Source organism: Hypomesus nipponensis, chromosome 1 (genome assembly GCF_054491055.1).
Source record: "Hypomesus nipponensis isolate SF chromosome 1, ASM5449105v1, whole genome shotgun sequence".
Lineage (NCBI taxonomy): Eukaryota > Metazoa > Chordata > Actinopteri > Osmeriformes > Osmeridae > Hypomesus > Hypomesus nipponensis.
Window position 1 is genome coordinate 13,242,633 of NC_140361.1, and position 26,709 is coordinate 13,269,341.

The 26,709-nt window shown below is 43.9% G+C and overlaps 5 protein-coding genes across 6 annotated transcripts in view; 2 read left to right on the forward strand and 3 right to left on the reverse strand.

The window, feature by feature from the left end:
• Positions 1-212: 212 nt before the first annotated feature.
• On the forward strand, positions 213-1,596 carry nkx2-5 (NK2 homeobox 5). The gene is made up of 2 exons (XM_084699125.1): positions 213-543; positions 989-1,596. The coding sequence occupies exons 1-2, from the start codon at positions 213-215 to the stop codon at positions 1,594-1,596; spliced, it is 939 nt and encodes a 312-aa protein (XP_084555251.1).
• A 1,005-nt stretch (positions 1,597-2,601) lies between these two features.
• On the reverse strand, positions 2,602-6,500 carry bnip1a (BCL2 interacting protein 1a). Its single transcript, XM_084699126.1, has 6 exons — positions 6,399-6,500; positions 5,885-5,977; positions 5,640-5,731; positions 5,402-5,506; positions 5,132-5,250; positions 2,602-4,887 (listed from the first exon to the last, which is right to left on the reverse strand). The coding sequence occupies exons 1-6, from the start codon at positions 6,480-6,482 to the stop codon at positions 4,691-4,693; spliced, it is 690 nt and encodes a 229-aa protein (XP_084555252.1). The 5' UTR covers positions 6,483-6,500; the 3' UTR covers positions 2,602-4,690.
• Positions 6,501-6,628: 128 nt separating this feature from the next.
• On the reverse strand, positions 6,629-9,344 carry atp6v0e1 (ATPase H+ transporting V0 subunit e1). The gene is made up of 4 exons (XM_084699127.1): positions 9,114-9,344; positions 8,449-8,496; positions 7,097-7,225; positions 6,629-6,988 (listed from the first exon to the last, which is right to left on the reverse strand). Exons 1-3 carry the CDS (start codon positions 9,215-9,217, stop codon positions 7,132-7,134), a joined length of 246 nt encoding a protein of 81 aa, XP_084555253.1. The 5' UTR covers positions 9,218-9,344; the 3' UTR covers positions 6,629-6,988; positions 7,097-7,131.
• A 700-nt stretch (positions 9,345-10,044) lies between these two features.
• ppp2r2ba (protein phosphatase 2, regulatory subunit B, beta a) overlaps positions 10,045-26,709 on the forward strand; it is a 40,052-nt gene continuing 23,387 nt past the window's right edge. The window contains exons 1-3 of one of the 2 annotated variants that reach the window (XM_084699129.1): positions 10,045-10,383; positions 17,298-17,405; positions 17,532-17,667. In XM_084699129.1, the coding sequence (XP_084555255.1) occupies positions 17,589-17,667 (79 nt within the window). In that variant the 5' untranslated portion in view covers positions 10,045-10,383; positions 17,298-17,405; positions 17,532-17,588. Of the gene's footprint in view, positions 10,384-17,297; positions 17,668-26,709 lie in introns of both variants that reach the window. The other variant, XM_084699128.1, reaches the window with a different exon arrangement.
• On the reverse strand, positions 13,519-15,652 carry rpl26 (ribosomal protein L26). The gene is made up of 4 exons (XM_084695762.1): positions 15,553-15,652; positions 14,904-15,076; positions 14,340-14,480; positions 13,519-13,686 (listed from the first exon to the last, which is right to left on the reverse strand). Exons 2-4 carry the CDS (start codon positions 15,069-15,071, stop codon positions 13,558-13,560), a joined length of 438 nt encoding a protein of 145 aa, XP_084551888.1. The 5' UTR covers positions 15,072-15,076; positions 15,553-15,652; the 3' UTR covers positions 13,519-13,557.

Consider the following 26,709-nt stretch of genomic DNA (forward strand, 5'->3'; position numbering starts at 1 on the left):
CCGTCCTCCCTCTGTCACTGTAGCTACGTCGTAGAAAGGGGCAAGGAAAAGTTGGGAGACACGAGTTGATGTTCAAGATGCACACTTCACTCAGGATCTCCCAGGTTAAACAAACCAGTACTTAAGCTTAGTAAATAGTAACGAGCAGTAGTGATTTTGAAATAACCTATCCTACTGCCTTATGTCAGTTTAACTATTGGTGTTTCACAGCAATGTTTCCCAGCCCGAGCACGTCAACTCCCTTCTCGGTTAAGGATATATTAAACCTAGAGCAGAGTCATGAGGATATGATCTCCCTGGACATCTCTCCCCGGATGGACTGCGCGGTACCGACCTCCTCTTGTATGCTGGCCCGCTTGAAGCAGGAACCCCACCGAGAGATGACGCACGGAGCTTCAATGTTCGGAGATGACCTTCAGGAAGTTAAAGCCAACCGAAATACTGCCATTAATTTCGCCGCTGCCTTTTATGGAAAAACCTTCCTAGAAATGGACATAGTCAAGGATGGAAAGACAGACTGCTTTGATGGAAAACACAAAAAAGGTATATTAAACCTGATTTAACCCTTATAATATGTCTTAATTCCAAATGTTGCCTACTTTGGGCTAAAGTTAAATAGACATTTAATTGAAATCGAAATATCCAACCAAACGCAAACCAACAGGAACAAAATTACAGCAACACTATAGGCCTTACATTTAGAAAAATAGGCTAAATAAGCATGGCTGCAATTCATGCGCAAACTAATTTGCTGAATAAAATGTGAATGCACAAATATGGTGGTCAATAAATTAAAATAAATTGTCCATGCTCTCAACGAGAAAGGCCTTTTCAAAAACGGACACTAACATTTTATCAGCATACTTTTCTCTTCATAATTGTTATGACTTCGCTGTTGAGCCTATTCGTTTTGCTTTACATCCTTTTTTGGCAAATCTTTACATGACACTTCCATGACACTACATATATATTTCTTTACACTTTGTAGACGTATACACCCCTCAGAACGAAGCCGTGGAGGACGTGAAGACCGAAGACTCTGAAATACCTAAATCTCGGAAGCGCCGTAAGCCGCGGGTGCTCTTCTCTCAGGCGCAGGTGTATGAGCTCGAGCGGCGCTTCAAGCAGCAGAAGTACCTGTCTGCCCCGGAGCGGGACCATCTGGCCGGTATGCTGAAACTCACCCCGACTCAGGTTAAGATCTGGTTCCAGAACAGGCGTTATAAATGCAAGCGTCAAAGACAGGACCAGAGCTTGGAGATGGTCGGTATACCCCCACCAAGGCGCATCTCAGTTCCCGTGCTGGTCCGAGATGGAAAGCCCTGTCTTACGGACACAGCAACCTACAACACGTCCTATAACGTGGGCATCAACCATTTCTCCTATAACAGTTATCCGAGCTTCAGTAACTACCCAAGCCCAGGGTGTAACAACAATTACGCATGCAGCTATCCTGCAGCCACAATGCAAACTATCCAGGGCTCGTCGAACAACGGTAATTACATGAACTTTGGGGTAGGCGAACTGAATAACGTCCAAAACACATTTCCCTCAAGTAACGGAGTGTCCTCTTTACATGGAATTAGAGCCTGGTAAATTAAAACGTATAGAACTGTTGAAATATGTGAATGCATGCACGCATATTGGAAATATGTGCTTTTCATGCTGAAGACTTAGGCCTACGTTTGCAGGTATCATTTAGCTCAATAGAGTGGAATTAAGATCATACTTTTATTACGGTTTTGTGTATAAACTATATTTAATGGATGTACCGTACTGTGCCAGTGTACTTTTGACAGCAAAAGCATGTTCCATTTTTACAACATTTCTTCAGAATTTTCCCATGTATCATTTGTGAATAAATATGTTGTTTCTTGTAATAGATTCAGTGTTGTCTTTTTTTTATTTTGAGCCAATTCTTAGAAGACAACCATACTATAATGAATCCTAAAAAGCCTATGTTACAACTGGTAAATACATAGGTTATTTATGAAAAATATCGTGGAAAACAAACAGGTTCCGTTTATTATCATTCCTATTATTATTATTACTATCATCTGCTACTCATATTACTAATAACACGATTTATTAAAACAATAACCATAAATATTATGGACTAAATTACAGTAGGCCGACTATGTTCAATAGAATGTAGAAAATACCTGTTGCTTGCTTGTTGTTCTATAAGTCAAATCAGTGAATATCTGTTAATCATAGCTTTTTTTAACAAACAATATCATGGACCTACAAAAAGCGCAATATGGTTCACATACAACTGTTGTTAGGCGTCAATTTAAACTGTTCAAGTGGCTTTACAACGCGCTTTTCAACTTAATCTATCGGGGGACTAGAAGTTGTATAAAGTTAGAAAAACTATCTGGCCATTCGTTAACGGACTGTGCCCCATTCTATGACATGCAAAGTTCTTACGAAATGTAAGTGTCAGTAACTAATATGTGTTTGATTTCTAATGTAGCATATTGTACATTCTGTCAGATTTGTTGAATAGAAGATTAAATTACGTGTTTGACGCACACACAATTAAAACATTCTAGTGACTTCAATTTATTTTGCTATAAAAAATATGAAATATAACTTGGTCTTGGCATGGTGCATCTTAGAAAATCCTACTTTAAACCCTGAATGACATAGGCTACTTCTTGTCCAGCTTCAACAACAGAGGTCTGACCAACTACTAAGACATCAATTCACCTTTCGAGATCTGGCACTCTATACATGATTGACACTATCACAGCTCTAAATGTAATAATAGCTCAATTTGCTTGACATCGAGCCAGAGCCTTGTGTAAGTGTACAGCTAAATGAGCAGGCTAGGAATTGGCCATGGCAAATGTCCCCACTTTAAATGAGTAAGAGACGCATAGGTCTCTCTTAGGTCTCTCTCTTAGGTCTCTCCACACATACTCCACAAACCTTTGTCTCTCTTATTGGTTATGTGACACCATCTATTCCCTATATATGCACAGCATATGTACCCCACAAATGACATCATTTTGAGAGATATAATTATTTTACTGATAGTTTTATGATCGTTTTTTAAGCAACAACACAAAAAGACTTGGACGTGAACATAAAGTCTGTTCCATGATGAGAAAGGCAACTAAGGGGGTAGGGAGGTCATGTAGCCACTGTGCCCACCCACTCCCCTAAGGTGTTGAAAAGGCAAAGTCAGATAACCGGGCCGCGCTAACCTAAAAATATTCCCCCTCCTCTCCCTCCACCCATGGGTGGAAAGAGAGAGGGAGACGAGTCAGGATAATCTGCTTTTCCGGGTCTTATCTCGAGAAAGGCAGGAACGCATGCTCCTTTATCGCTACCAATGTGATTACTGCCTCTGCTTTTCTGAGCTTTTCTGTCCTGGTGCTCAGTCCCATCTGAGCTGCTAGGAGCAGGCATCACTGTCACCAAGCCTGGCCCAACCCTGGAGGACTGACTGCCCAGGCCCAGGCCAGCCCAGGCCAGCCCAGCCCAGACTGGCTGCATACCCAACACTGGGACTGCATGAAAGCTAATGGTGTAACTAGGGAGATGTGGCCACATCAAACCAGACGTGTTCTCATTTTCACTGCTACTAAGAAAACAGTCATTTTTCGACATTAATTACATTCATAAGTAGAATCAACACATTTAACTGAATAAATTAACAAAATGAATTATTAAATGAGCAATATAGAATTTACAGTTAATTCAATCAGAAGTAAGGCAGACCAATGGGGGGAAAACAGAGAACAAATTAAATTTCTACGATGTCCCTAGGTTCCACAAAGTACAATAAATAACAGTATCAAACAATGTAATTACGTATCATAAATTAACAACATAATGAGATAGTATAATAACAGAGTGAACACTGGTTACATTGACAGTCAAATTTCCCTGCTAGATATTACACATACATTGTTGGAGGCTTCACCCCTATACGTCTTTCAGGGATACCAGGCCATGTGTGTTAAACTGAGGTGTTTATACAAGGATTAACCCAGCGTCGTTAGATGGTTCCCAGGTCAGGTAGAGTATATGTCATCCCACTCATAGTTATGATTAACACTGGGGGAATGTTAGCCTTATCCTATATCTGAGACGTGGCCAGGTTCCTATTCCACTAGGAGTGTTTAGACACCTCATACTGATATGGAATCAAACCTTCCCACTAAAGTGGGGGGGAAGCAAAATTAACAAGAAAAATAACAAATACGACAAAGAATGACTGGTTTAAATGCGCTGTCGTTTAGTTAAAAGTGTCCTATATATTGAAACAATTATATGTAGTATGTTTGTATAACAAATGGTCAGAGCTTATTTCTGCGGAGAGGAAGCAATTCATTACCGTAACACCTTCTGCATTATCCAGAGAAGAAAATGAAAGCTGGGCCTTGAAGCTGCCTTGCTCTGCTGGTGTCAGAAGATTACAGGGAGTGGCCCCTGGTGTCAGAGGACTACAGGAAGTGGCCCCTGGTGTCAGAGGACTACAGGAAGTGGCCCCTGGTGTTAGAGGACTACAGGAAGTGGAAGTGGCCCCTGGTGCCACAGGACTACAGGAAGTGGAAGTGGCCCCTAGTGTCAGAGGACTACAGGAAGTGGAACTGGCTTCTTAAGACTATGGAGATGGCTGTCTATACAGCACTACAGTGGACCTAGCATCCTAAGCTTATGGAGACGCATCCCCTGGTTACAGGAAAGGGAAGAGTCTCTTCTTGAGGATGTAGAGGACGGTGGCGAGGAAGAGGGCCAGGCCAAGGAAGATGAGCAGCTTGTCGGTGAGTTCCCGGCGGTTGTATTTGGTGATGAGTTTCCTGCTCAGCTGAATGGTCCCGGTCATGGCCTTGAACTCCTCATTGGTCTCCAGCACTGTCCTTGATGATGTTGCTACGGAGACAACGCGTCCACACTGTACCGTCTCTGACAGTCAAATATGTCAGACGTCTGTCAAATATCTAACAATTGTTTTCCCTCTAAATGTTTAAATAATGTGTCTCTTAATTTTAACTTACTATTATGTCAGAATGGAGGGGGAAAAAACAGATGCCAGTTGTGTCTGGATAAAGAATCTACAAGACAAACACAGAGAATCGAGATGTTTCATCCCTGAACTCTAGGGGGAGCCACCTACCCAGCGAGGTCATCGTCTCCTCACTTTGCTGCACCTGCTGCGACATCGTCCGGCTCATGCTCATCAGGCTCTCTGTGATGTTACTGGACGTCTGGGCCATTCCCTCTTTCGTATTCTTCCTGATTGGAGCGAAAAATCAATAATGTGATTATCAAATGAGCAGTGGCTTTCTGTGTTCATTGGATGTACTGTATAATAATAAAAAATCACACCTCATAACAGTTATGGATCAAATCTTGAGCACTGAAGAGCAAAACAAGCCTTCTTTACCTTTGTCTCAAAGCATTGTCTCCTCCATTGAGCAGGGCCTTTTTCTCCAGGTTGTCGATGGAGAGTTTGCTTGCCAGGTTTGCCTTCCTCCATGCTGTCTGGTTACTTCAGAGACAGAAAAAATATCAGTCTCAGCACTATCCCAAGACTCTCCAAAACCTGGTACACTATCATACATCTTAGTTGTGGACACACATAATTGGAGATAGTGTGTGTGTGGAGTCCAACCCCGATTCACCTCAACATCTGTTTTCGGTGTCCATCCACCTCCTTAAGCAAGGCTATCTTGTCAGACTCCTTGTCCTGCTCCATCCCCATCTGTTCCAAGTCCTGTCAACCCCAGAGCAGTTCTGACGTCACATCCTCGTCTTCTTTGCTTGCAGTTTGGAGTGTTGCATTATCGTTTTTGACATGATACATGAAAGGCAGCTAAGGGTTGAAAATAAACCGCAGATGCACTGTATACAAACACCTGGCCCTCACCTGGATGCGCAGCCGGATGTTGAGCAGTTTTACTTTAACTTTCGAGTTCAGATCTGTCAGCTTGCACAGTGGTCCTGTGCACTCATTGATGTCCTGATTATAAAACAACATTACTTACTTAATACGTTACGGAATTAAGACGAAAGTTTAATTTTACGCACAGATTAAAGTTTGGGTGGAAGTGCTGGGACACAAAACAGCCAAGGCAAAAGACACAATGATTAAATTATAGCGAAACATTGAATGTTAACATAACTGAGTCAAAAAGATTAAAACTGTACATGTACAGTACCTAGTTAGAAATGTAATGTCGGACTTGCCATGCACTCTTCCACTGTTACGAACAGTTAAAAAACGACACGACGAAAGCAAGCTATGTCAATATAATGTTATGAACCCAGTTGCTAGCTGGTACTGGAACACAAGCTATCTTCTGTAATGGATATATGACAACGTAGACGATTAACATATGCCATTAAATGAGTGAGGCTTGTAGTAATAACACTGTTCAAACCTGAATGAGAGCCTTGATATCCAAGTCATATTTGAGAATCTCTTGCTCACATATTCTGACGTGGACCTCTGTGCAAGACGCCATTCTTGAGACTTAGTTATCTACGGCAAGCACGGAGCCGGCAAAATAAACTGTTTTGAGTTTCTCTGAGATCAACTCACCTAGCCTTATAGACATATTTTCAAACAGTAGGAGCAAATATATTTATTACAGTTAAAAAAGAGACTTGATTGACTTAGGACAGTTTAATTATTAGGGCATCAGACATTAAAGAAATAAAAAGGTAAGGCATCATGTTAAAGGCAAAACATAAAACATCCATATCAATATTTGCAAATCACTTAGAAACAATAAACACATTGTACACACAACACAGACCATGGGAGGTTGTCATTTCTGTGTTTCACTTTTGTGAAACATTAAATGAGAAACTTGTATTATAAGTTATTTTGGGATCAATTTGTACAAGGCACCATTCTGGGCATCTCTTCACCGTCACATCCTATATATATATATATACGAGGATTGTGATTTACAAGGTGCCGTCTTGGAGTTTGGATCAAGCGCTCCATAGGTGTGCAGCAGCTTCTCTGTGGAGACAAGTGGAATGAGCTATATACTATACTTCATATAAAATGCTGTAGTATCTAGACAAACATTTGAATGAGGTTATAATGTATTATACTGCATGAGTTTACCTCCATGGGGTTGACTGGACACTAGGGTTTGACAACTAGGGCCAGTGGTAGTTCAGGTACCAGATGGTTTCGTTACTCAGGACAGGGCCAAACAGAGGGTTGAGCTGGGATAGGATAGCTATCAGCCAACTGAGAAAACAAAAGCAATGTAAGTTTAATGCCCAGTTCAGACCCTTAACATAGTCCTCCTGGTTTTCTTCTTCCCTGGCACTGCCTGGCTAGATAGGCTAGTTTTCCACAAGCTTGGCATTGCCAGACCATAAGCCTGGAAACCTCTCAGTTCATTGTTATTTATAAGTGGCATATCAACAGCCTCTGAATATTCAAAATGCCTCTGAATTAGATTGGATGGATATAACCAATCTTGGTTGTTTAAAATACCTCAATGGCACTCTTCTGTAGTCTTCTTCATGAACCTGCCCGTATAGGATAAACAGTTGTGATTGGCCAGACCAGATCATTTTTGGATGTGAATCCATTTGAATGGAGAGGGTGGCTGGCCAGACCAGCCAGCCATAACATACAAAACATGAGGTTGTAGATTAATCTGTTTCCCAGGCTAGGTATCCACATATCTGTCCCCAATCTTCTAATTTTAAGAGTAAGTGATCCATGGGAGGGGGGGGGGCACTTTCATGTAGAATCAGAAAGAGTCCCGAGAGGTGTATTGTTCAACTGGTCTAGGGTGCCCTCTAGTGCCCTTAAAGGAAAGTAAGAAAACACTGCCTGTGAATATTTAATAAGCTCACCCCACCCTATCTAAATATTTTAGAGTGCAGAAGGCCAGTGTCTCAAAATGACTACGGTAGGAGAGATGCTTACTAGCTACCTAAGCACCCATTTCCCCTATTGACAACTGGAAGTGCAACACACTGGTGATGAATGTGGGCTGACAGTGAGAATGGGATTCCAACAGCATTTAAAACCAATCAATGTCAATGAGAACACCCTAAGGCTAAAACAGTCTGGCCTCTCTCTTTTCATACGGAAGCATACCACCTTCTGTGTGTGTGTGTGTGTGTGTGTGTGTGTGTGTGTGTGGGGGGGGGGGGGGGGGGGCATGTGAGCCTGTGCTTGACTGATAACAAGCTCTGGTTATTTTAGACCCTTTTAAAACTTGTCAAATACATTTTGTAAGCCATTGCTTTGACTTGTGGCTTCTAATTATATGCTAATTGTACATGGCTCTTGAGGAGTGTTCTTGGTATATGTATGCTTGTGAGTAAGGCTAGATTTCAACATTTAAAAAAACACAACTCTAGTTCATGTTTGAGGCCATAGTACTGCAATTGCAAGAGATAGCATGGGTCATACAGAGATATTCATTAGATTTTTGAGATGTAAATACTTACAACAGGTAGCAGCACACTGCTGTTAACACCAGCATGGTAACTATCACTCTGAGGAAAGGGAATAACGTTATTGCAACAGATCACAGGCAAGTAGACACTACAAACCATTTTAAGATGCACCCATCTTAGGTCTAACATAATAATGGTTCAAAACCATTTAAGTATATGTTTTTTTAAGGAAAACACATTTGATAATCTAAAATACAACCATCTAGACGTTGTTCTACATCATGTGATCGACGCAGTGCACGCAGGCCCATTATAAGTTTACTCGTGCAAGTGGTACAGACGGGAACTAACACCCATTGGGGAAGTCCCAGAATGGCAAACCCAGTAAATGTATCACTTCTATCATAAATGTTATATTATCTATTGAGAAACTGCATATCAACAAAAGGTTGTGTCATCATTGAACTGGACGACAAGTCGAAATGTCTAGCATTGCAAGGACACTGAAAACAAGCAAAGAAACTCGCTTTCAACCATCCTGAGCAGAGGTTAGCTAGTAAAGTAGAAAAGCTAGCATATTTTCAGTTTAGGCATCAAAACTTTCTTCGCCTGTAGAATAAAGTAACTTTGTATAACTTTTATAACCTAAACAAATTCTTACTTCTATAATGTGGCTAACTTGTTAGCTTGCTTGCTAAACTAGCCAATCAACTCACCCTCTGTTCGGTCCTTTAGGAACAAACCATGGTAGTACTCCGCCGACAATTCCCCAAAACAGTGTCATTACCGCCATAGGTATAGCAAAACTAAGTCCCGCCATAGTTCTCTTTGGTTCTAAATGTAAAAGTCACAGAAATGTACTTCTGTACTGCTTGTGCGTGGTTTCGTGAGCCAGCTGTGTACACTGTTGCTTATATTTAATAGCCAGACCACACAACTAGGAAGTTAAAATCACATGACGCTGAGTAGTAAAAGGGGGGCTGGACTTCTCAGCACATCCCTCCCAGTGTTGGTCATGCATAGCATTCAGTTTGCGATACTGCAACATTAGGTATCGATCCGATACCAAGTAAATACAGGTCCAGACCAGTATTGCCAATATCCATACCGATACTTTTTACTTAAAAAAGCAGCTTTTATACTTTCGTGTTGGAGAAAGCATATTCCTCATCATTTATGAAGTGATTTAACAGGGCCGGATTAACCATTAGGGCAACTGGGAACTTGCCCAGAGGCACATGACATAGACCGGGGCCCTGGACAATGTCAACTAAAATGTTATCACGTTATGAACGCAGTCCTAACTTTATTGCAACTCGTTCGATCAAAATGTTATGTTAAATCACGTCAAAAACAGTGTAGGGCCTATATAGTCTAGTAGCCAGTGCCGCCGCTCCCATTACGCGCACTACGCGCTGTACCAACTTCTGAGGGGGCACCAAAAAATAGCTGAAAAATTATCATAGTTATAATACTTATAATACCGATAATTTTTTAGTTTAGAAATATTAGACACGTAGGCTATATTACAAAACAGGCAGAACAAGAGATGTATTTAAATGCTCACAAAAAGTTACGATGGTGCCCCCCCCAAACAAAACAAAACAAATAGGCTCAAAACAAATAGGCTCAAATAGGCAAAACAAAACAAATGGCTCAACAAACACTCAACTTCCCAAGCTCGCTGTGGGTGCCCTTCCCTCATTGGGCTGACAAACTTTGACAGTGGGCAAGGTCAACTTTTCTAAAATGGGCTTAAAGTCAGTTGGCAGAGTGGTTAGGGAATTGGGCTAGTAATCAGAAGGTTGTTGGTTCAATTCCAGGCTGTGCCAAATGACTGTCCTTGGGCACTTCACCCCACTTGCCTAGGGGGTAGGCTATGTCACTCTGGATAAGAGCGTCTGCTAAATGTAAAATGCTAACAGGAGTCGGGAAGAAAAAAAGAAAGAAAGAGACTGCAAGATCTTGCCCGTTCATCACTTTCAGGTAAGTCCATGTTTAATCATTGTTAAATACGGGAAATGTGCTGCTAATTTAAAGGTTAGCCTGGCTATATACACCCATGTGTTCATTGAACACATTCTTTTTTATGAAAAGATGAACTGAAGGAAACTTAATGACAAATAATGAATTGAAGGTGAACACGTTCATATTATCTGAGGTCTAGCTAAAACTTTATGGAATGTTTTCCTTCTCTAAAGAGAGACGCTGTCTAAAACAAATGCTTGCACCATGTTTGTTGCTCGGTGACCGTAAAATGTTTGCTATGTAGCCTAAACTAAACCAACTAACTCGACTTCGCATGATTCATTCCACACACAAGTAGACCAAACAAGCAACCAGAGCCTGTTTAAGGCTTTATTAGACATTTATTAGACATTTTATAGACATTTATTAGACAATCTCTGAAGCAACGCTAGGATGCTATGTAACGGAAGCTAACTAAAGCTGGCTAGCTTCCGTTTCGGAAAATAACTCACTCTGGTGGGAGCGTCGGAAATATTTAAAACTCACGCATCTATGCACCATGACCATGTGAATGCATAAATGTCACAAATGAGATGACACACGACATAGCATATATGATCATTTATTTATACCTTAACAAAACTGCAAAATACAAATGTTGACAATTTGTTTTACCATAGTCCAGTGCTTCTGTGGCTTTTAGTGGTTGTTTAATGTGTCTTGTCCATACTAAAGCAATACACATAACACATAATACATTATTTATATAGCCACATATTAAAATAAGAAAATAAAGACACATTTACGTTTCGGTATGGCTGCAGATCAGTGGCGGCTTCTGGTCTTTCAAATAAGGGAAGCTCATTTTCGGTTTGGCCTACATAATTTTCAGTTCAGTTCACTGGCTAGTTCACCCCTACGACACTAGCCTAGCCTACTGTATGAATGAATGAACTAAAGAAAACATATTAAACCTGGAGGAAATGTGGCAATTGGGTTCAGCTAAAACAAGGAATGTGATGTAGGCTATAATTGAATGAAATTTATGATGAAAATTGGCTAGCAATTTCGCCAAAGAAATGCCAAGAAACGGGTTACCGCAGTTTGTCAAAATCCGACTGAGTTTGAATAGCTTCGGCGAATTTTATAGTACAAAATCGCTGTCAATCAAAAGGAGATGCAGTCTTTCGACAGACCCTCCAATCATCACGCGGAAGCCCAGCGTCCAGGCTAGCCCACTCCTCCATTCACCGGAACATGATCGCAGCATTCATCCAATGACCTAAGCACTGAAAACAACTGTTCACAGCAGCCCCATCAAAGTCCATGGAAGCTGAGCTTCCACAGGGAAATGCACTGTGGCGCTACGAGAATGTATGAGACGGAAGTCAATCAACTGAATATAGCTGATTCTGAACGAACAAGTCTTCGATATGAACGTGTTCTAGCGCAGTTAAAATGTTAACACAAAAGTAGGCTACTGAGTCGTTTTACTGCACGTGCGCGACGGTATCGTTCCAAGGCACTTATCCCTGCCAGGATTTGTATCCCTTGTCTGCGGGAGCGCACGTGAACTCAGAGAAGCAGAGTTTTACTGCTGCACTTCGAATTCACTTTTTAAATGGAACAAATAGCGACGTGGAAGACTCTACACGTTTTTTTCCATAGTAATAAGCGACTCATTTATCTACATACGTTTATTTGTTTGTTACATTAAGGCGACGTGTGAATTGTTTAATGCGTCGTTTAGTATTGTGGATTAGCCTAATCGACAGTGTTCTCCAAAGTTCCATATTGCCATGCACCTTAGCTACATAGGCCGACTGATGGGCCTAAGTGACTCGACATCACATGCAGGTTTATGAACAATTGTTTTCCTTTAATCTAGGCTACTTCCATCTGTCCATTCTCTGCGGGTGTGGTCTGGCAAGGATGCCCCGTATTTGATAACCCGTCCCTCCCAGCCCACGTGATATGTTTTAATTTAATATGGTTTTTCAATTAACTGCTTTGTTCACATGAGTTACAGAGGGGACACACATTATATCAGGCCATTATATCAGGCCTGATAGAATGTGTACCCCCTCCCCTAACATGCAAAGGGTCTGTCCTGCCATCATGTGTGTTCTTTTCTGTGTTCTTTTGGTCACAATGAACAAACTGAGATAATATGGAGATGTCTGCTCTTTTCTAGCAAAAGTTACAGAGGGGATACACATATCAGTTTTTTCACCTGATACGTGTATCCGATGAGTTAAACTTCTCAGATTGCACACGCGCTCCCGCAGCCAGGGGATGCATATCCTTATAACTGTCAACTCACAGCATAACAGGGGAGGGACAAAGTGAGCTTACACTTAGTGAGAAGAGTGGTGTTTGCACAACCACTGTGATGGCAAGGGAGTTGTGTACTGAATGAGAAGAGAAATTGAAAATTAAGGATCAAAGTTATCACGCCAGTATCAATAAATACTGATACCAACGTTGGTATTAATACTACCGATACTTTAAATCAGAGGTCTTCAACCCTGGTCCTCAGGGACCCCCTGTCCTGTACGTTTTAGATGTGTCCCAGCTCCAAACACCTGATTCAATTGAATGGGTCCTTATCTAGTTATGCAAAAGCCTGTTACCAACCATTAATTTGAATCAGGTGTGTTGGAGCAGGGTCATCTAAAACTGGCAAGACAGGGGGGCCCTGAGGACCAGGGTTGAAGACCTCTGCTTTACATCTGCCCACCCCTACCATTCAGAATACTTGACATAACTCATGGTCAACACGTTACAATTTTGCTAAAGCTTTCTCCATATTTTGGCACTCAAATTCTACTTCTACTCAATGTGCTGTATGAACTTTTCAGTGAATATGCACAATGATTAAAATGGGTGTCTAAACAGATTCAATAAAAATGTAGGTGTAATTACTCACTAAAGCAAATATACCTTACATGTGCAGTGGCCATACCATCTATAATATTTGTATGGTATACACACATTTAACTAAAGGATTACTCATTTTTTACCTTCATAAAATTTTAAATAATGTAGAACATGGCCAATTTTCACCAGCACAGGCTTCCAACAGTAAAACTTCTATCCTTGCATGCACCCTTTCAACTGCCCTCCCACCATATCAAAACAAGACATGAAAACCACTTTTTACAACAGTTTATTGATAGCAAAAGATCCTATTCACTCCTGCATCTTCTCTACGGTCTCCTCCTTGTATTTGCCCTTCTCCTTGCCATCGGCACGAGACTTGGCCTTGCGTTCCAGGATCTTCTTGCGGTCCTTGTCCAGCTTTAGCCTGGTGATCACAACCTGGAGGAAGAAAACATATTAGCTAGACATCCACTTTCAATATTTAAGTGGAACCATTTCTCAAAGGACGTGAGCTGTCTGCTAGTCCATAATTCATTGATCTAAAGTCAGAAAGGTACTGCAAGCATCAGTTGAAATTGACATGTAATTATTCAATTTTCAGAAAAAAAGTCCAGAAAGTACACTCATTCAAGAATCCCGTCACATCCAGTCACGGTTGTGTCCACATTGACAATGTCTTAGCCACCTAACTTATGGCAAAAGGCAAAAGGTTTAGCTTTCATATGGAAAATCCCTTGACCACAGGAATACTTCAATTGAAATTGTTGGCAGACAACATCAAAAACTGCTGCATAATCGGATCTACTCTTAATCCACCTATTGCTCTACTTCTAAGCAAAATGTTATTTTAACTTTCAGGAAGGCCCACAACTTTCTATCTACTAACTGATAGCTGTTATTAGAGCAAGCATCTACTCATACAATGAATGTAGAAATACAAGGGCTCCTCTGGTATCACACATGATTTAGAACACTAGTGGCGAAAACAAATAACTATCCATTCTCCGAGCAAACAGACTAAGAGGATGCCATTGTTCACTATTGAAACCACAAGCACGCATGGGAGTTGGAGTGATCCAAGAAAACCTCACCTTGCTGGGGTGGATGCCGACATGGACTGTGGTTCCGTTGGCCTTCTCCCTCTGTACGCGCTCAATGTAGATGACGTACTTCTTCCTGTAGACCTGGACGACTTTGCCAATCTGCTGGCCTTTGTAGTGTCCACGAACCACCTGCAATACACACCAAATGTGCCACCGACTGATAAGTCACCATGAACTAGTAAACTGTTACAATATGTATTTGGACCATGTGTACACTGATCAAAGGGCTACAAGACAGTTGCTGGACATTTAAATTTATGCTGACAAAACGTACAGTTAGGGTTGCCAACTTCCTCAACCCCAAATGCAGGACACTTTCTTCAAGATGTTTCAACAGCACTGTTTTGATGCGTTTACAGTAGCATATTATTGCCCAGCGAGGCTGTGATTGGAAAACGGGACTGGAGCTATCCCAGACGGGACAAATCAAAATCACCCATAGATCGGGATGTCCTGGACAAATCGGGATGGTTGGCAATCCTACGTACAGTGCTCAGTTGAGCTACGACTTTAGAGCTTGTTACTCAGGTGTAGTGTCTGGCCAAGTCTTACCTGGACCTCGTCATCTTTGCGGATGGGCATGGACCTCGCGTTATACTTCTGACGGAGCTCCTTGGAGAGGGGGGAGGACATGATCTTCCTCCGAATGTGTGAGGGAGCATTGAAGTGCCTCTTGCGGTTCTTGCGCCGCGAAGATGTCACAAATGGATTCAGCTTCATGATGGCTGTAAACAATAGTCAGTGGTCAGCTACGGTCGGTGTATGCCAAACATCTCAAATGCAAGCCTACTGTATTGGAAATCAGGCTAGATAGCAATTAGCTGCTAGTCATACACCAAGTACACGGCTAGCTGGTTAAGACATAAGCGTTGTTTAGCTATTTTCCTTCTCCTGTCACATCCACCATATTTGAAATGCATGAAACGGTACAACAAAGTAACACTGTTTCAAGAACATCGAAATTGAGACACTGAAGGGCTGTACGGCATGTACATTCAACGTGAAGCTGGCGCTAGCAGACCGAAGCAGAAAACGGGTCATTGTATTTTGTCACGGGCAAGATCATCGGCACACAATACTGGACTTGAATTGAAGGTCATGTGTACTACTTTCTTTAATATGCATAGGGGACATAAAATAACGGCCAAAATAGAGGATGGAGGTCGATAACTTTCTGACAACGTTTTAAGGAAATTCTTACCCTGCCTAGTCTTCCTCAATGGCCGGCGGAAAAGAGGCTCACATAGCGCTTCCGCTCACATTAGTTCAAACGCGAGTCACGCGAGAGGATGTGAAACGAGAATAAATGCGAGTGTATTTTATTCTGGGTTCACACACACAAAGTAGCCTACACATCAAGGGCGTAATTATATGGGGGGACGGGGGGACAGGGGGACACGTCCCCCCCAATATTTAAAGAAGGACAATTTGTCCCCCCCAATATTTGTTCATACTGTATGAATATGCGGGCAATGTCGATGACTGCTAGCCTACGTCTTTCTGTCCAGCTCCAAAAAAATAAAATCCCGGCCAGTTCATTTCCCAAATCCATTCGACTTGCCTTACACTATACGTTAACGAAACCCATTTCTCCTGAAACCCATGTCATGTTTTCCCTATAGCTTATACACCGTCAATGAGTGAGTTAGCAGCGCGACATCAAACAGACATTTGGCACTTATTTATGGATGGTAAATATCCAATATTTGGCTAACATAATCCCTGAGATAACGACTAGGTGAATTACACTAGAATTTTGAATTGTAGAATTAGTGCGAATTTCAATGGCAATATCTTGTATGGGACTTTTGACGGGCTAGCCAACATAAACCTATACAGTATGTAGCCTGGCATCACAGCAAACTGGGATAGCAGCTTTGACAGCGTTTTGGGCTCTGAATTGGGCTATCTAGCAAGTTATTTTAGAGTCTTGCCATTTGTTCTTTCTTCCGTCATGATCATCCCTATGGAATTGCGTTGCTGTTGTATTTCGCAGTATTGTGGCCAAAAATGAAAAAGAGAGACTTCATCAGCTGACGTCCGTAATTTCTTTGAAAAAAAAAAGAAGAAGTTTCTGGAAATGTTAGACATTATTAACAGAGTAGTAGTTCATAACATGTTTTAAGGTACAGGACACCAGACTGACATTAATAGCTCTTAACTGACATTGTGAGTGAATGTAGGCTATATGGGTACGATGGGTAATAAGCCCAACACATAAAGTCCCACAGCTGTCCCCCCCAATGTTTGATTGACTATTTCGCCCTTGCTACACATTGTGACATATTCAATAACATAAAGATTTTAATTCGCTTTCAAGGTTAGTTAAATACTCTTATTTGTCATCATCAAAGTCATCCTTTCAATGTCCCTTTTTACACTTTTTTCGAGTTTTTGTGCCTCATTGTTAATAAAGAGTTCGATTAACCTATAAGGAAACATAGAAATCAGCACGCAATGTTTATGATGAGTGTGTGCGCGTGAGGGAGTGTGTGTATTTAATTTAATATATACACACTATTATTAAATACGTAATAAATATACTTCAAAATGCTCCATCCAAGCGGGCCTATAACCCGTTGACTTACTGAACAAACTCTCAGAGACTGCACAGTAAAATTACACGTATACCTGAAACAACAATATTTATTTTTACACGATAATATAGGCCTACATAATACAAATATATATGGCTACTTTGTCTGATACATATCTGTGTCAAGAACATAAGTGTGTACAAACTTTTGTTGAACTGATACACGTCTACCATGTAGTCTAATAATTATGCTTCTGGTAAGACAAGCGACCCAATGAAGCAGCCTAAAAGCTTTACATCTCACGTTGAAGTAACATCGGACATTAAACTTCACATCAGACGACACATCAGCATCCACCCCCACCAGCATATCCCCCTGCCGATCCCCTCCCTTTCACTCCTTTTTCCAGGCTACAGTCTGATTTCAGCGTTTACCTTCGTGGCCGCACCACTCGGGAAATGAACCTGGACCGAACCGGACCTACGGAAACTGAAACGAACGAGGGCGCGTTGTCACGGTGCGCTCCCCTCGCTCCCCGGCACACAGTTTACGGACTATGCTCGCACTATGCGAAGTGATGCTGTCATAGCCCCTTGAGCACGGGGGGCTGTTCTCACTCCCGGTCTACACTCTGTCGCGGCAGTGCGGATGTGGAGTCACCACCGGAGCGTTTTGCCAGAGGAAAGAACCGGAGAAGAAGATGAAATGTTTTTCACGTTACCTCCCGTACCTCTTTCGTCCTCCGAGCACAATCCTTTCTTCCACTTGCCACACCGAAGGTAGGGTGGGACTGTGTCTAAACATGTGTTTGTGAGTGCGTGTACATTTGTGAATGTTTGTTTTACCAACTCACTGAAAATTGAATTGGTGAAACAGAGCAGTGTAATGCTATCTATGCAATCAGACGTAGCATAAAACATCACTGCCACAATATCCCAACTATAAGTTAAGCTGAATTGTTCTGTTGCAGGGTCTGCCTGGTGAGTATTAAATGGAGTGCCTTCAGAAGCCAGATCTATTCTGGATGTGGGGCACAGGGAAAGCCCTGAAGTAGACCACTCCTTAGAGTCAGGCATGTGACTGTGTGTCCACATGTGTCTGACTGACTTACTCACTTACTTTATTGTCCCCATGAGGGTGGTTCACGTCAACAAGTAGCCTTACTCATTAGAATCCAGGACAAAGAATTGGTTGGTTTAGGAACATGCAGCTCACATTGTGAGTAACAGTACCGAACAGTTTCTATGTCGCCCTGCTTTTACATAAACTATAGGTGATTAATTGCAGGGACATTCACTCACTCTCACTCACTCTCACTCATCAACTCTTCTCTTGCTTCCCACTGTGTCAACATTTGAAAAGAAAAATCTAAGCTAGAGAGAGAGCTAGACAGGGAGAGGGCAGTAGAGAGAGAGATGGAGGGAGATAGAGAGAGAGAGATGGAGGGAGTGAGAGAAATAGATAGAGGGAGAGATAGAGGGAGAGAGAATGTCACTAGGGATGTGTTGTGCTGTGTTATACAGTTGAGTGTGAAGCCATCAGAGGCCAATGTTTGTGTAACCATCTTTTATTGGGTCATAATGTGACAGAACCACTGCATTATTCAACCCATACCCAGCTCCCTCCCTCCCACTATCACTCTATCACTCCTCCATCCTCTCTACCCCCCTGCCTTTAGCCGAGAGAGAGATTGCATGTGGTCATCACGACAAGGCCCCATTCACCACCAGTGACCTATATTTCACTAAGTGACAGACAACTGTCAGCCTTAAATCTCATGTCACATGCAGTATATTTAGTAAATACCAGGGCAATTACTTCAGGCAATGCTTTAGGATTGAGGGTGTGGGGGCGATACATTCATTTGTTCATTCACCCACTAACGCATCCATTCAATTCCACTTTGTCACACTTGCATTCAAAGTCATTCATGCAACTTGCTCGCAGACTCACTCACTCACTCACTCCCCACCCACCCACCCGCTTTTGATGAGCAGGGCTCATCAGGGATGATCTGGTGGAGCCTGGTTGGTCTTTACATTCATAACAGTGATCGGGTCAGGGCAGTACATCCCTTATAGACCCCCTTCAGGATAAAGCCACAGCTGCCTCTGATGAAGTCAGAGCCTCTCCACAGCCAAGGCCTCCCTGTTCAATAACAAGCCTGGTACATGCTCCACGCTGAGGGCTTAAGTACAACTCAAGTCATAAAGTCCGTGAGTCAAGAGAAAAGCAAGGCCAACGACAGGAGCTGTTGTAATGTTATTGTCATAGAAAGTCTTGTCTGTGTGTGTGTGTGTGTGTGTGTGGGTGCATGGTGGGTGCGTGGAGACAAATGAACACTTTAAAGCTGCAAGAACATGCAAGGACACACGATGGCTCCAGATGTTTCTGTGAAGGAATGTAGAAATGTTTGACTGACAGTCCTTACCTTCCCACACACAACCAGACAGCACAACCTTTATAACCTATCTACATTATTAGGTCTCTTTCTCTCCCACTCTCCCCCACACACACACACACACACACACACACCCCCACCCCCCCCCCCCCCCCCACCACACACACACACACACACACACACACACACACACACACACACACACACACACATGCACCACATGCACAGGACTAATGATGTGCAGCTTGCCATGGTGTGTGTGCTGCACCCATTGGACTGTGATGATGCAGCAAATGACCCTTGATGTGATATGTGACTAGGAAACAAGTTCCCAATTCCATCCACTCTGACTGAACAGCTTTGTGTGTGTGTTTGTGTTTTACGTCCTTACTTATGGTCAGCCTGAAAGCCAATGATCTGAACATATGAATATTACACTATGGGCCCTTTGTGTACACTATAGTAGGTATCCAAAAGTGGCTTAAACTGATGTCTGTTCCCTTCCATCCACACTGCACCCCCAGCCCTCCATCCATCCATGTCTGCCCTAGCAGACACGAGTTTTCCCCAGGGTGGATGTGTGCGTGTGAGTCTGCATGTGTGTGTGTGTGTGTGTGCAGCAACCATGTTAGCTGAAAATGCGTTACGTAAGCTGTTTGAACATTACTACCTAACCTGTGTGTGTGCATGCGGATGTTTGTGTGACTGTGTGTGTGTGTGTGGGTAACTGTGTTTGATTGTGTGTGTGACTATGTAATTGTTGTCTTTGTTTATCTGGGCCAGACACAAGAGGGAGAGAAAGAGAGACGTGCCAACATCTCTCGGCCTCACCTGCGGCCAGCCTCTTGGCCATTAGCCTGCATAAGCGTGTGTTTGTGTGTACGTGTGTATTTTGGGGGAGATGTAAGCATGTGTTTATCCTCCCTGGTGTCAGTTTTTCTCTCATTTGTGAGCAGACTGGTCAGCTGTGCTGTGATGGATTATGTCTTAAAGTCCCTGAAGTGTGTGTGGTTGTGTGAAGTGTGTGTGTGTGTGCGACGTCTGCTGTCTTGTGCCTGAGTCAGGAGAAAGCTCACTGCGTCTTCCCTAAGAAATGCCTCATCTCAAGCTGCCATCAATCAGCCCACCAGCAGAGCAGCCTCTCCCTTGGCTGTTGTGCCTGTGTAGGTTCTGAGAGGAAAAGAATGAACTTGTTTGTGTGTGTGCATGTGTTTGTGTGTGTGTTTGTGAGAGAGACAGAGAAAAGGCTCTCTTCATGAGTCAGAAAGATGGAAATGTACCAGATCCAATAGACGGGGGAAAAAAAGGGGAAAAAAGTTGTCTATTTTTCACACTGCACGATAGAAAGAACACCTGAGGGTTTGTGGGTGTTTTCCCCTGATCTCGGTCTTTTCTTCGTCGTGCTTTGACAGAGCATGACACTTTCTTGGAATCACTGCGTCTAAAGAAGGATAGGTGCAAGAAGAAGGATGTGTGTGTGTGTTTAGCTATCACATAGCCGTCCCACACCCTGCCATGTTGCTGTTATCCTGACAGACACCCACTTCTCATTTCAGCACACACTCCTCACTCCCAGCCTTGCATGCCTCTGAAGCCAAACACCTCCACACACACACACACACACACACACACACAGATCGAAGGCCGAGAGAGTTTTTATTTTTAGTGACCGACACATTAGACACACAGAGAGAACAATCCCCCTACTCTCCTCTCCTATTATACAGTAACAAGATAGAATTACAGTCAGCCAGTAGAGAGGAAACCTTCATTCATCATGTCTAACTGTTAGACATCTTCCCACAGATCAACATGGTGCTCTCCACAGTCCTCACCACCCCACTGAGAGAGCCCCCTCCAGTCAGGCAGCAGGTGTTTCCCTCTCTCCTGCTCTGTGGAGATGGTGTCAGACTGGAGCCGAGGTGCTATTGAGTGGTGGTCCCTGGTGGGACTGGGAGCACAGACAAAGGGCTCCTTATCGAGCTGGGCCAGAGACTGGGCCGGCGCAGACAGACAGGCAGAAAGGCAGACTGACGAGCAGACAGATAGGTAGACAAACTAGTAGACAGACAGACAGGCATTATAGGATCATTGAAATCAGATCTTTGCCCGCTCAATTGTCAGACATGAGGGTCTGAGAAAGAGAAAGAAAGGAAAAAGATCGAGAGAAGAGAGGGACAGACGGAGACAAAGAAAGAGATAGAGAAAGCAGGAAATAAATGGTTGCCACTGCCCTTTGCGCTCCGCTTTGTTCATTTCTTATTTCTAATTGGGTGAGAAGACACCCAGCAGTAGATGCTACGATACCCTTAATAGATTGAGATTAAAGGGCAAACTAAGAATAACAATGCCGAGATCTCGGCTCCTTTCTTTGAGCCATGAATCAATAGAAGGACAAGAAATACCGACCGGAGAGCGAGGCCTAGAAAGACCGAGGAACGGAGAGGAACAGAGAAAGAGGGAGAGAGACAGAGAGATGCGGACAAGGGGCGAAGAGCGAACGAGAGAAATGTTGGAGACGCCCAGGTCCCAGCTGTGTTTGGGTCCCTTGGGGCCCTTCAGTGTAGCCCCCTCCACGGCCCCCCAGGGTCCAGTGTTCCGTCCTGCTATTGGACGAGATTAGGAGCGGTGCACGACCTGATAGCACAGGGACAGCCAGGCAAGGACACATGATGTCACCCCCCCCCCACCCCCCACCCCCCCACCCCCTGAACCAGTAGAGGTGGGCTCAACGAGACCGTGTCTCCTCAATGAGCCGCCCTAGCGTGAAGGTGTGGAACGCACACGAATACGCACGCGCGCGCGCACACAATTACATACACGCACAGACACGCGCACATCTTAGGTGGAGATATAGAGCAAGACTAGAACAGAGAGATAAAGATGTCATGTGCTCCACGGACTACAGGCTCTCCTGGTGATTTAGTGAGCCCAGTGCAGGTGCCTGAGCAGGGCTCAGTTTCATCCTCCGGCCTGGTGACTAAACCTCCCCTTGGGAGACATGGCTTCCCTCTGATTAGATCTAGCTTTATGTTGCTTTTTATAGTTCTGGAAAACTGCTTGAATGTCCTTCTGTGGAAAACGTGGGCTTGTGCCGAGTCATCACAGTTCTGTGTGAACGGTACAGCTTATATCAGCTGGATGGGACCATGTGACCAGGGGGCTTCAGCCCAGCCCATTGGCTCTCCTTAGATAGCTGGTAATTCATCTGTCCTCTTGTAGGTTTATGGGGTTTGTGTTTGTGTCATTCTGTCGAGTCATGAGTTTCAGCACCACGGACAGAGCATACCTCGGCTCTCTCTCTTTCTCTTCCTCTGTCTTGCTCTATTGCTCTCGCTCTATCTCTCTCTCTTGCTCTCCCTCTCTCTCTGCACAAATGACTGGTTTGAGCCAGAGCCTAATAAAAGATTTGACTGTTTGAATGGGCGATGTGATGTCACATTCACACGAGTGAGGTTGTGAGACAGCAGCTGTATGAATGAATAATATATTCTATGAAGTTAATAGGCAAATAGGACTATGGTACATACAGTACCAGCCACACACACACACACACACTCACGCACACACACACACACACACACTCTGCAAAGGCAGTAACAGATGACTCTACGATGACTCATCCTCACACTCGCCCGAGTTTCCCTCCACCCATGCTGTCTGTAATGGTATGGTACTTCACTTCCTGAGGTATTTCAATAAAGTATCACCGGATTGGATATCTGGCCGAGCACCTGTTGCCTGTAAAGGATCCTACTGGATTCCTATGCTCCTGTTACGAGTGTATTTGATGAGTCATCCAACTGTCTTGGGCCCTGTGGCTCCGACCAACCAAGACCACGTTTCCCATAAATCCAGACCTGAGACCACCTTTGTATCCAGGTCAATTCTCCACCTGTGGAAGTGAGTGGGATTAGGCAGAGGTGACTGGTGGTTGCAGGCCCAGTGACTCTGCAAATGGGTTTACATAGTCAGTCTGTCCATAGTCACCGATTATTAGAAGAATTTAAGACTGGAAACATACTGCCCAATGACAGAGATAAGAGTACGTCATCAAGGTTCTCACAGAATATCATAAAGTTTAAGACTCAAAAAATATCTCCCGTTTAAATAGTCAATTAATAAGTGAAATAGAGTGTGGTACCATCCCATCCAGGTCTGTTTCAGTGAGCTGCTGGGCTTTCAAGAGGCTTGAAAGGAGGGAGGAAGGGGGGAGGAGAGACGGATGAGAGTGCAGATTTGGTGAAAGAAAGGAGAGATCTTTCCGGCGGTTGCTACTGAATGTGAGATGAGACCTGGCTACAGCACACTGTTCTGTCTGTTTCCCCACCAAGCTCTGGCTCTCAGACCCAGCTTCCCCCCCCCCCCTCTCTCTCTCTCTCTCTCTCTCTCTCTCTCTCTCTCTCTCTCTCTCTCTCTCCCTCTCTCTCTCTCGCGCGCTCTCTCTCTCTCTCTCTCTCTCTCTCCCTCTTTATTCCTCTCTCTGTCAGTCTAACTCTCTCCACTGCTCTCTCTTCTGCTTTCTCTGTTTCCCTCTCTCTCATTCCCTCTATTTCAGTCTCTCCCCCCCCCCCCTTCTCTCTCTTTCTCTCTCTCTCTCGCTCTCTTTATCTCTGTCCTTTCTCTCTCTATCTCTCCCTCCCTTATAATTTGCTCCCCCCCCTCTCTCCCCCCCCCCCCCCCCCTCTCTCTCTCTCTCTGTCTCCCCCCTCTCTCCCTCCCTCCCTCCCTCCCTCCCTCCCTCTCTCTCTCTCTCTCTCTCTCTCTCTCTCTCTCTCTATCTTTCTCTCCCTCCCCTATATTTTGCTTCCTCTCCCCTCACTCTCTGTCTCTCTTTCCCGTCTTGGAACCTTCCGGTACTGGGTAGGGGGGAGAGGCTTGGTTTTGCGGGGTTGTCATAGTGATAGTGGGTGTTCTGATGTAATTAGTATTGACGGTGTGCAGAGTGCTGGCTTTATTGGGCCAAACTATCCTGGCACATAAGCTGTTTACGACAACTCTAGACCCATTCACTGCAAGTGTGTGTGTTTGTGTATGAGCTTTGGTGTGTGCTTTAGTGTTTGTGCATATGTGAACGTGTGCATGTTTGTTTGTTGTTGTGTCTGTGTACTGCCAAGGTCCCTTATGAAGACACCTCTCCCTTTAAGGCCACAGAAGCTCATCTGACAGCTTCACTGACTGTTCTGAGAAATGTATGCCCCTCAGCATCCATGTCTTTGTGTCAAGGTGTGTGTGTGTCTGTGTGTGTGTGAGAGAGAAAGAGATAGCGAGATAAAGGGAGAGAGAGAGAGGCTGTGCCTTCCTGGCTCGAGTGTAGTGGCATTCTGGTGACTGTGGTGGGTCTCTGGTGGGTTACACTCATGACTCTGGACCTGAGTTACACTGCAGAACTCTGCCTGCTGTTCTGCAGGACTGAGCCCTGCTGCCAGGGTTTCCGAACAGAGAATCAGTCAGGCTGCCGCTTGTCTGGGGGGCCTCCATTGATCCAGTATGGATGTGGAATCAATGGAGCTGTCAGACCCAGAGGAAACCAGTCACAGATGATCCATGGAACTGCGCACATGCACACGTGCACGCACACTTACGCACATGCGCGCACACATACTTGCACACACATGCTCGCACACAAATACACACGCACACACACACATGCGCACACACTTGCACACACATGCAAGCGCACATGCATGCGCACACACTCGAACACACATGCACAAACACGCACACGTGTGCAGGCATGCACAAACAGGAAGTAGATGCATGCAAACAGACAAACACGCAAATTCATCTCGACATGTAATAATCCATTTTGACCAGATGATGGTGCTGTAAGATAAGCAGTGTCTGTGATCTACTTCTGCTGTGAGGCCATGGGCAACTAGACAGATATGTGGACTGGTCTGTATTACATATGATAATCTATGAGTGATTATAATTGATGTACTATTGTCAACTTGTCTTTCTGTCTAAGATATTTCTAAATCAAACGTAAAGAACAATATAGTACTAACAGCACTAATTATGTCAACATTACTTGTTCATTCAGGACCATGTACTGTGTGGATTTAGAAAGCACAGACCGCAGATATGCAGAGGTCCAAAGACAACAGTATCTCAGTTCTTTACGCCAAGGAACAGTACCATTTTACAGTGCAAAAGATCATCACAGCTATGATATTACTGTACTGTATCCTAATGGGCCCCGACACTCCCTAAGGCTGTTTGAGACAGGCCCAGTGAACAGCTTTGCCAGGTCGATATCAGATGGACCAGTCAAAGTAAGCCCAGCTGAAATGAGCTGGTGGCTGGATCAGCCCCACTGACATGTTACTATTAGAAAGGAGCAATGAATTTATCCTCACAGTAGTGGAAGCTTACCCATCTAAGCCCTCTCAAAGTGTGTGTGTGTGTGTGCGCGCGTGTGTGCGTGTGTGTGTCTGTGTGTGTGTGTGTGTGTGCAAGCATGCATCTATGGAAGTGTATGTGTGGGCACGGGTAATTGCCCATTTGTGTCCAGGCAAGTGTCTCTGTGTGAATGTGTACATGTGTACATGTGTGTATGTGTGTACGTGTGTACGTGTACATGTGTGTATGTGTGTATGTGTACATGTGTGTATGTGTGCTCTCAGAGTTCCTGGATGGACAGCTTGGCGTCCCTGTGGCTCCCAGTGGCACAGCCTCTCTGTGAGCCTGCCTGGCAGCTGCCCTGCCAAAGAGATTCTCCTGGAGATTACAGAGGGGCTGAGGCCAGGGCGTTCTGATTGTCCATGCAGGGCCCTTCTAGTTGGAGTTGTAACCATTTCTGTGTGTTTTTATTGTCTTGTCTTGTGTTGTGTGTGTGTGGAGAGAGAGAGAGAGAGAGAGAGAGAGAGAGAGAGAGAGAGAGAGAGAGAGAGAGAGAGAGAGAGAGAGAGAGAGAGAGAGAGAGAGAGAGAGAGAGAGAGAGAGAGAGAGAGAGAGAGAGAGAGAGAGAGAGAGAGAGAGAGAGAGAGAGAGAGAGAGAGAGACAGAGAGAGAGAGAGAGAGAGAGAGAGAGAGAGAGAGAAGGGGATGAGGGGGTTCACACAGAGCATGTTTTCTGTCACGTGGGACTAATGAACATGATTGTATAACAAGGAAGGGACACATTCACCAATATTGGATCAACCCTCGTGTTTCACATTTATGCAACAATGGCATGTTTTATTGTTATTGCTATGTGGCCACAACGTCAGTCCTATCAATCCATTCAACACTTTCAATGTGTTTTATGTCCCCCAAATTGTTATTTTTTGACATTTTTTGATCCGTTTTTACGCCCGTCCAAGCTCTACCGTCGCGACTTCTTGGTAGCTGTCCAGCGTGCTGATGCCAGCCGAGAGAACGCTCCACTGCGCAGTGAGCCGTGCGAGGTGGGGGCTATTTTCGGTCAACTCCGATT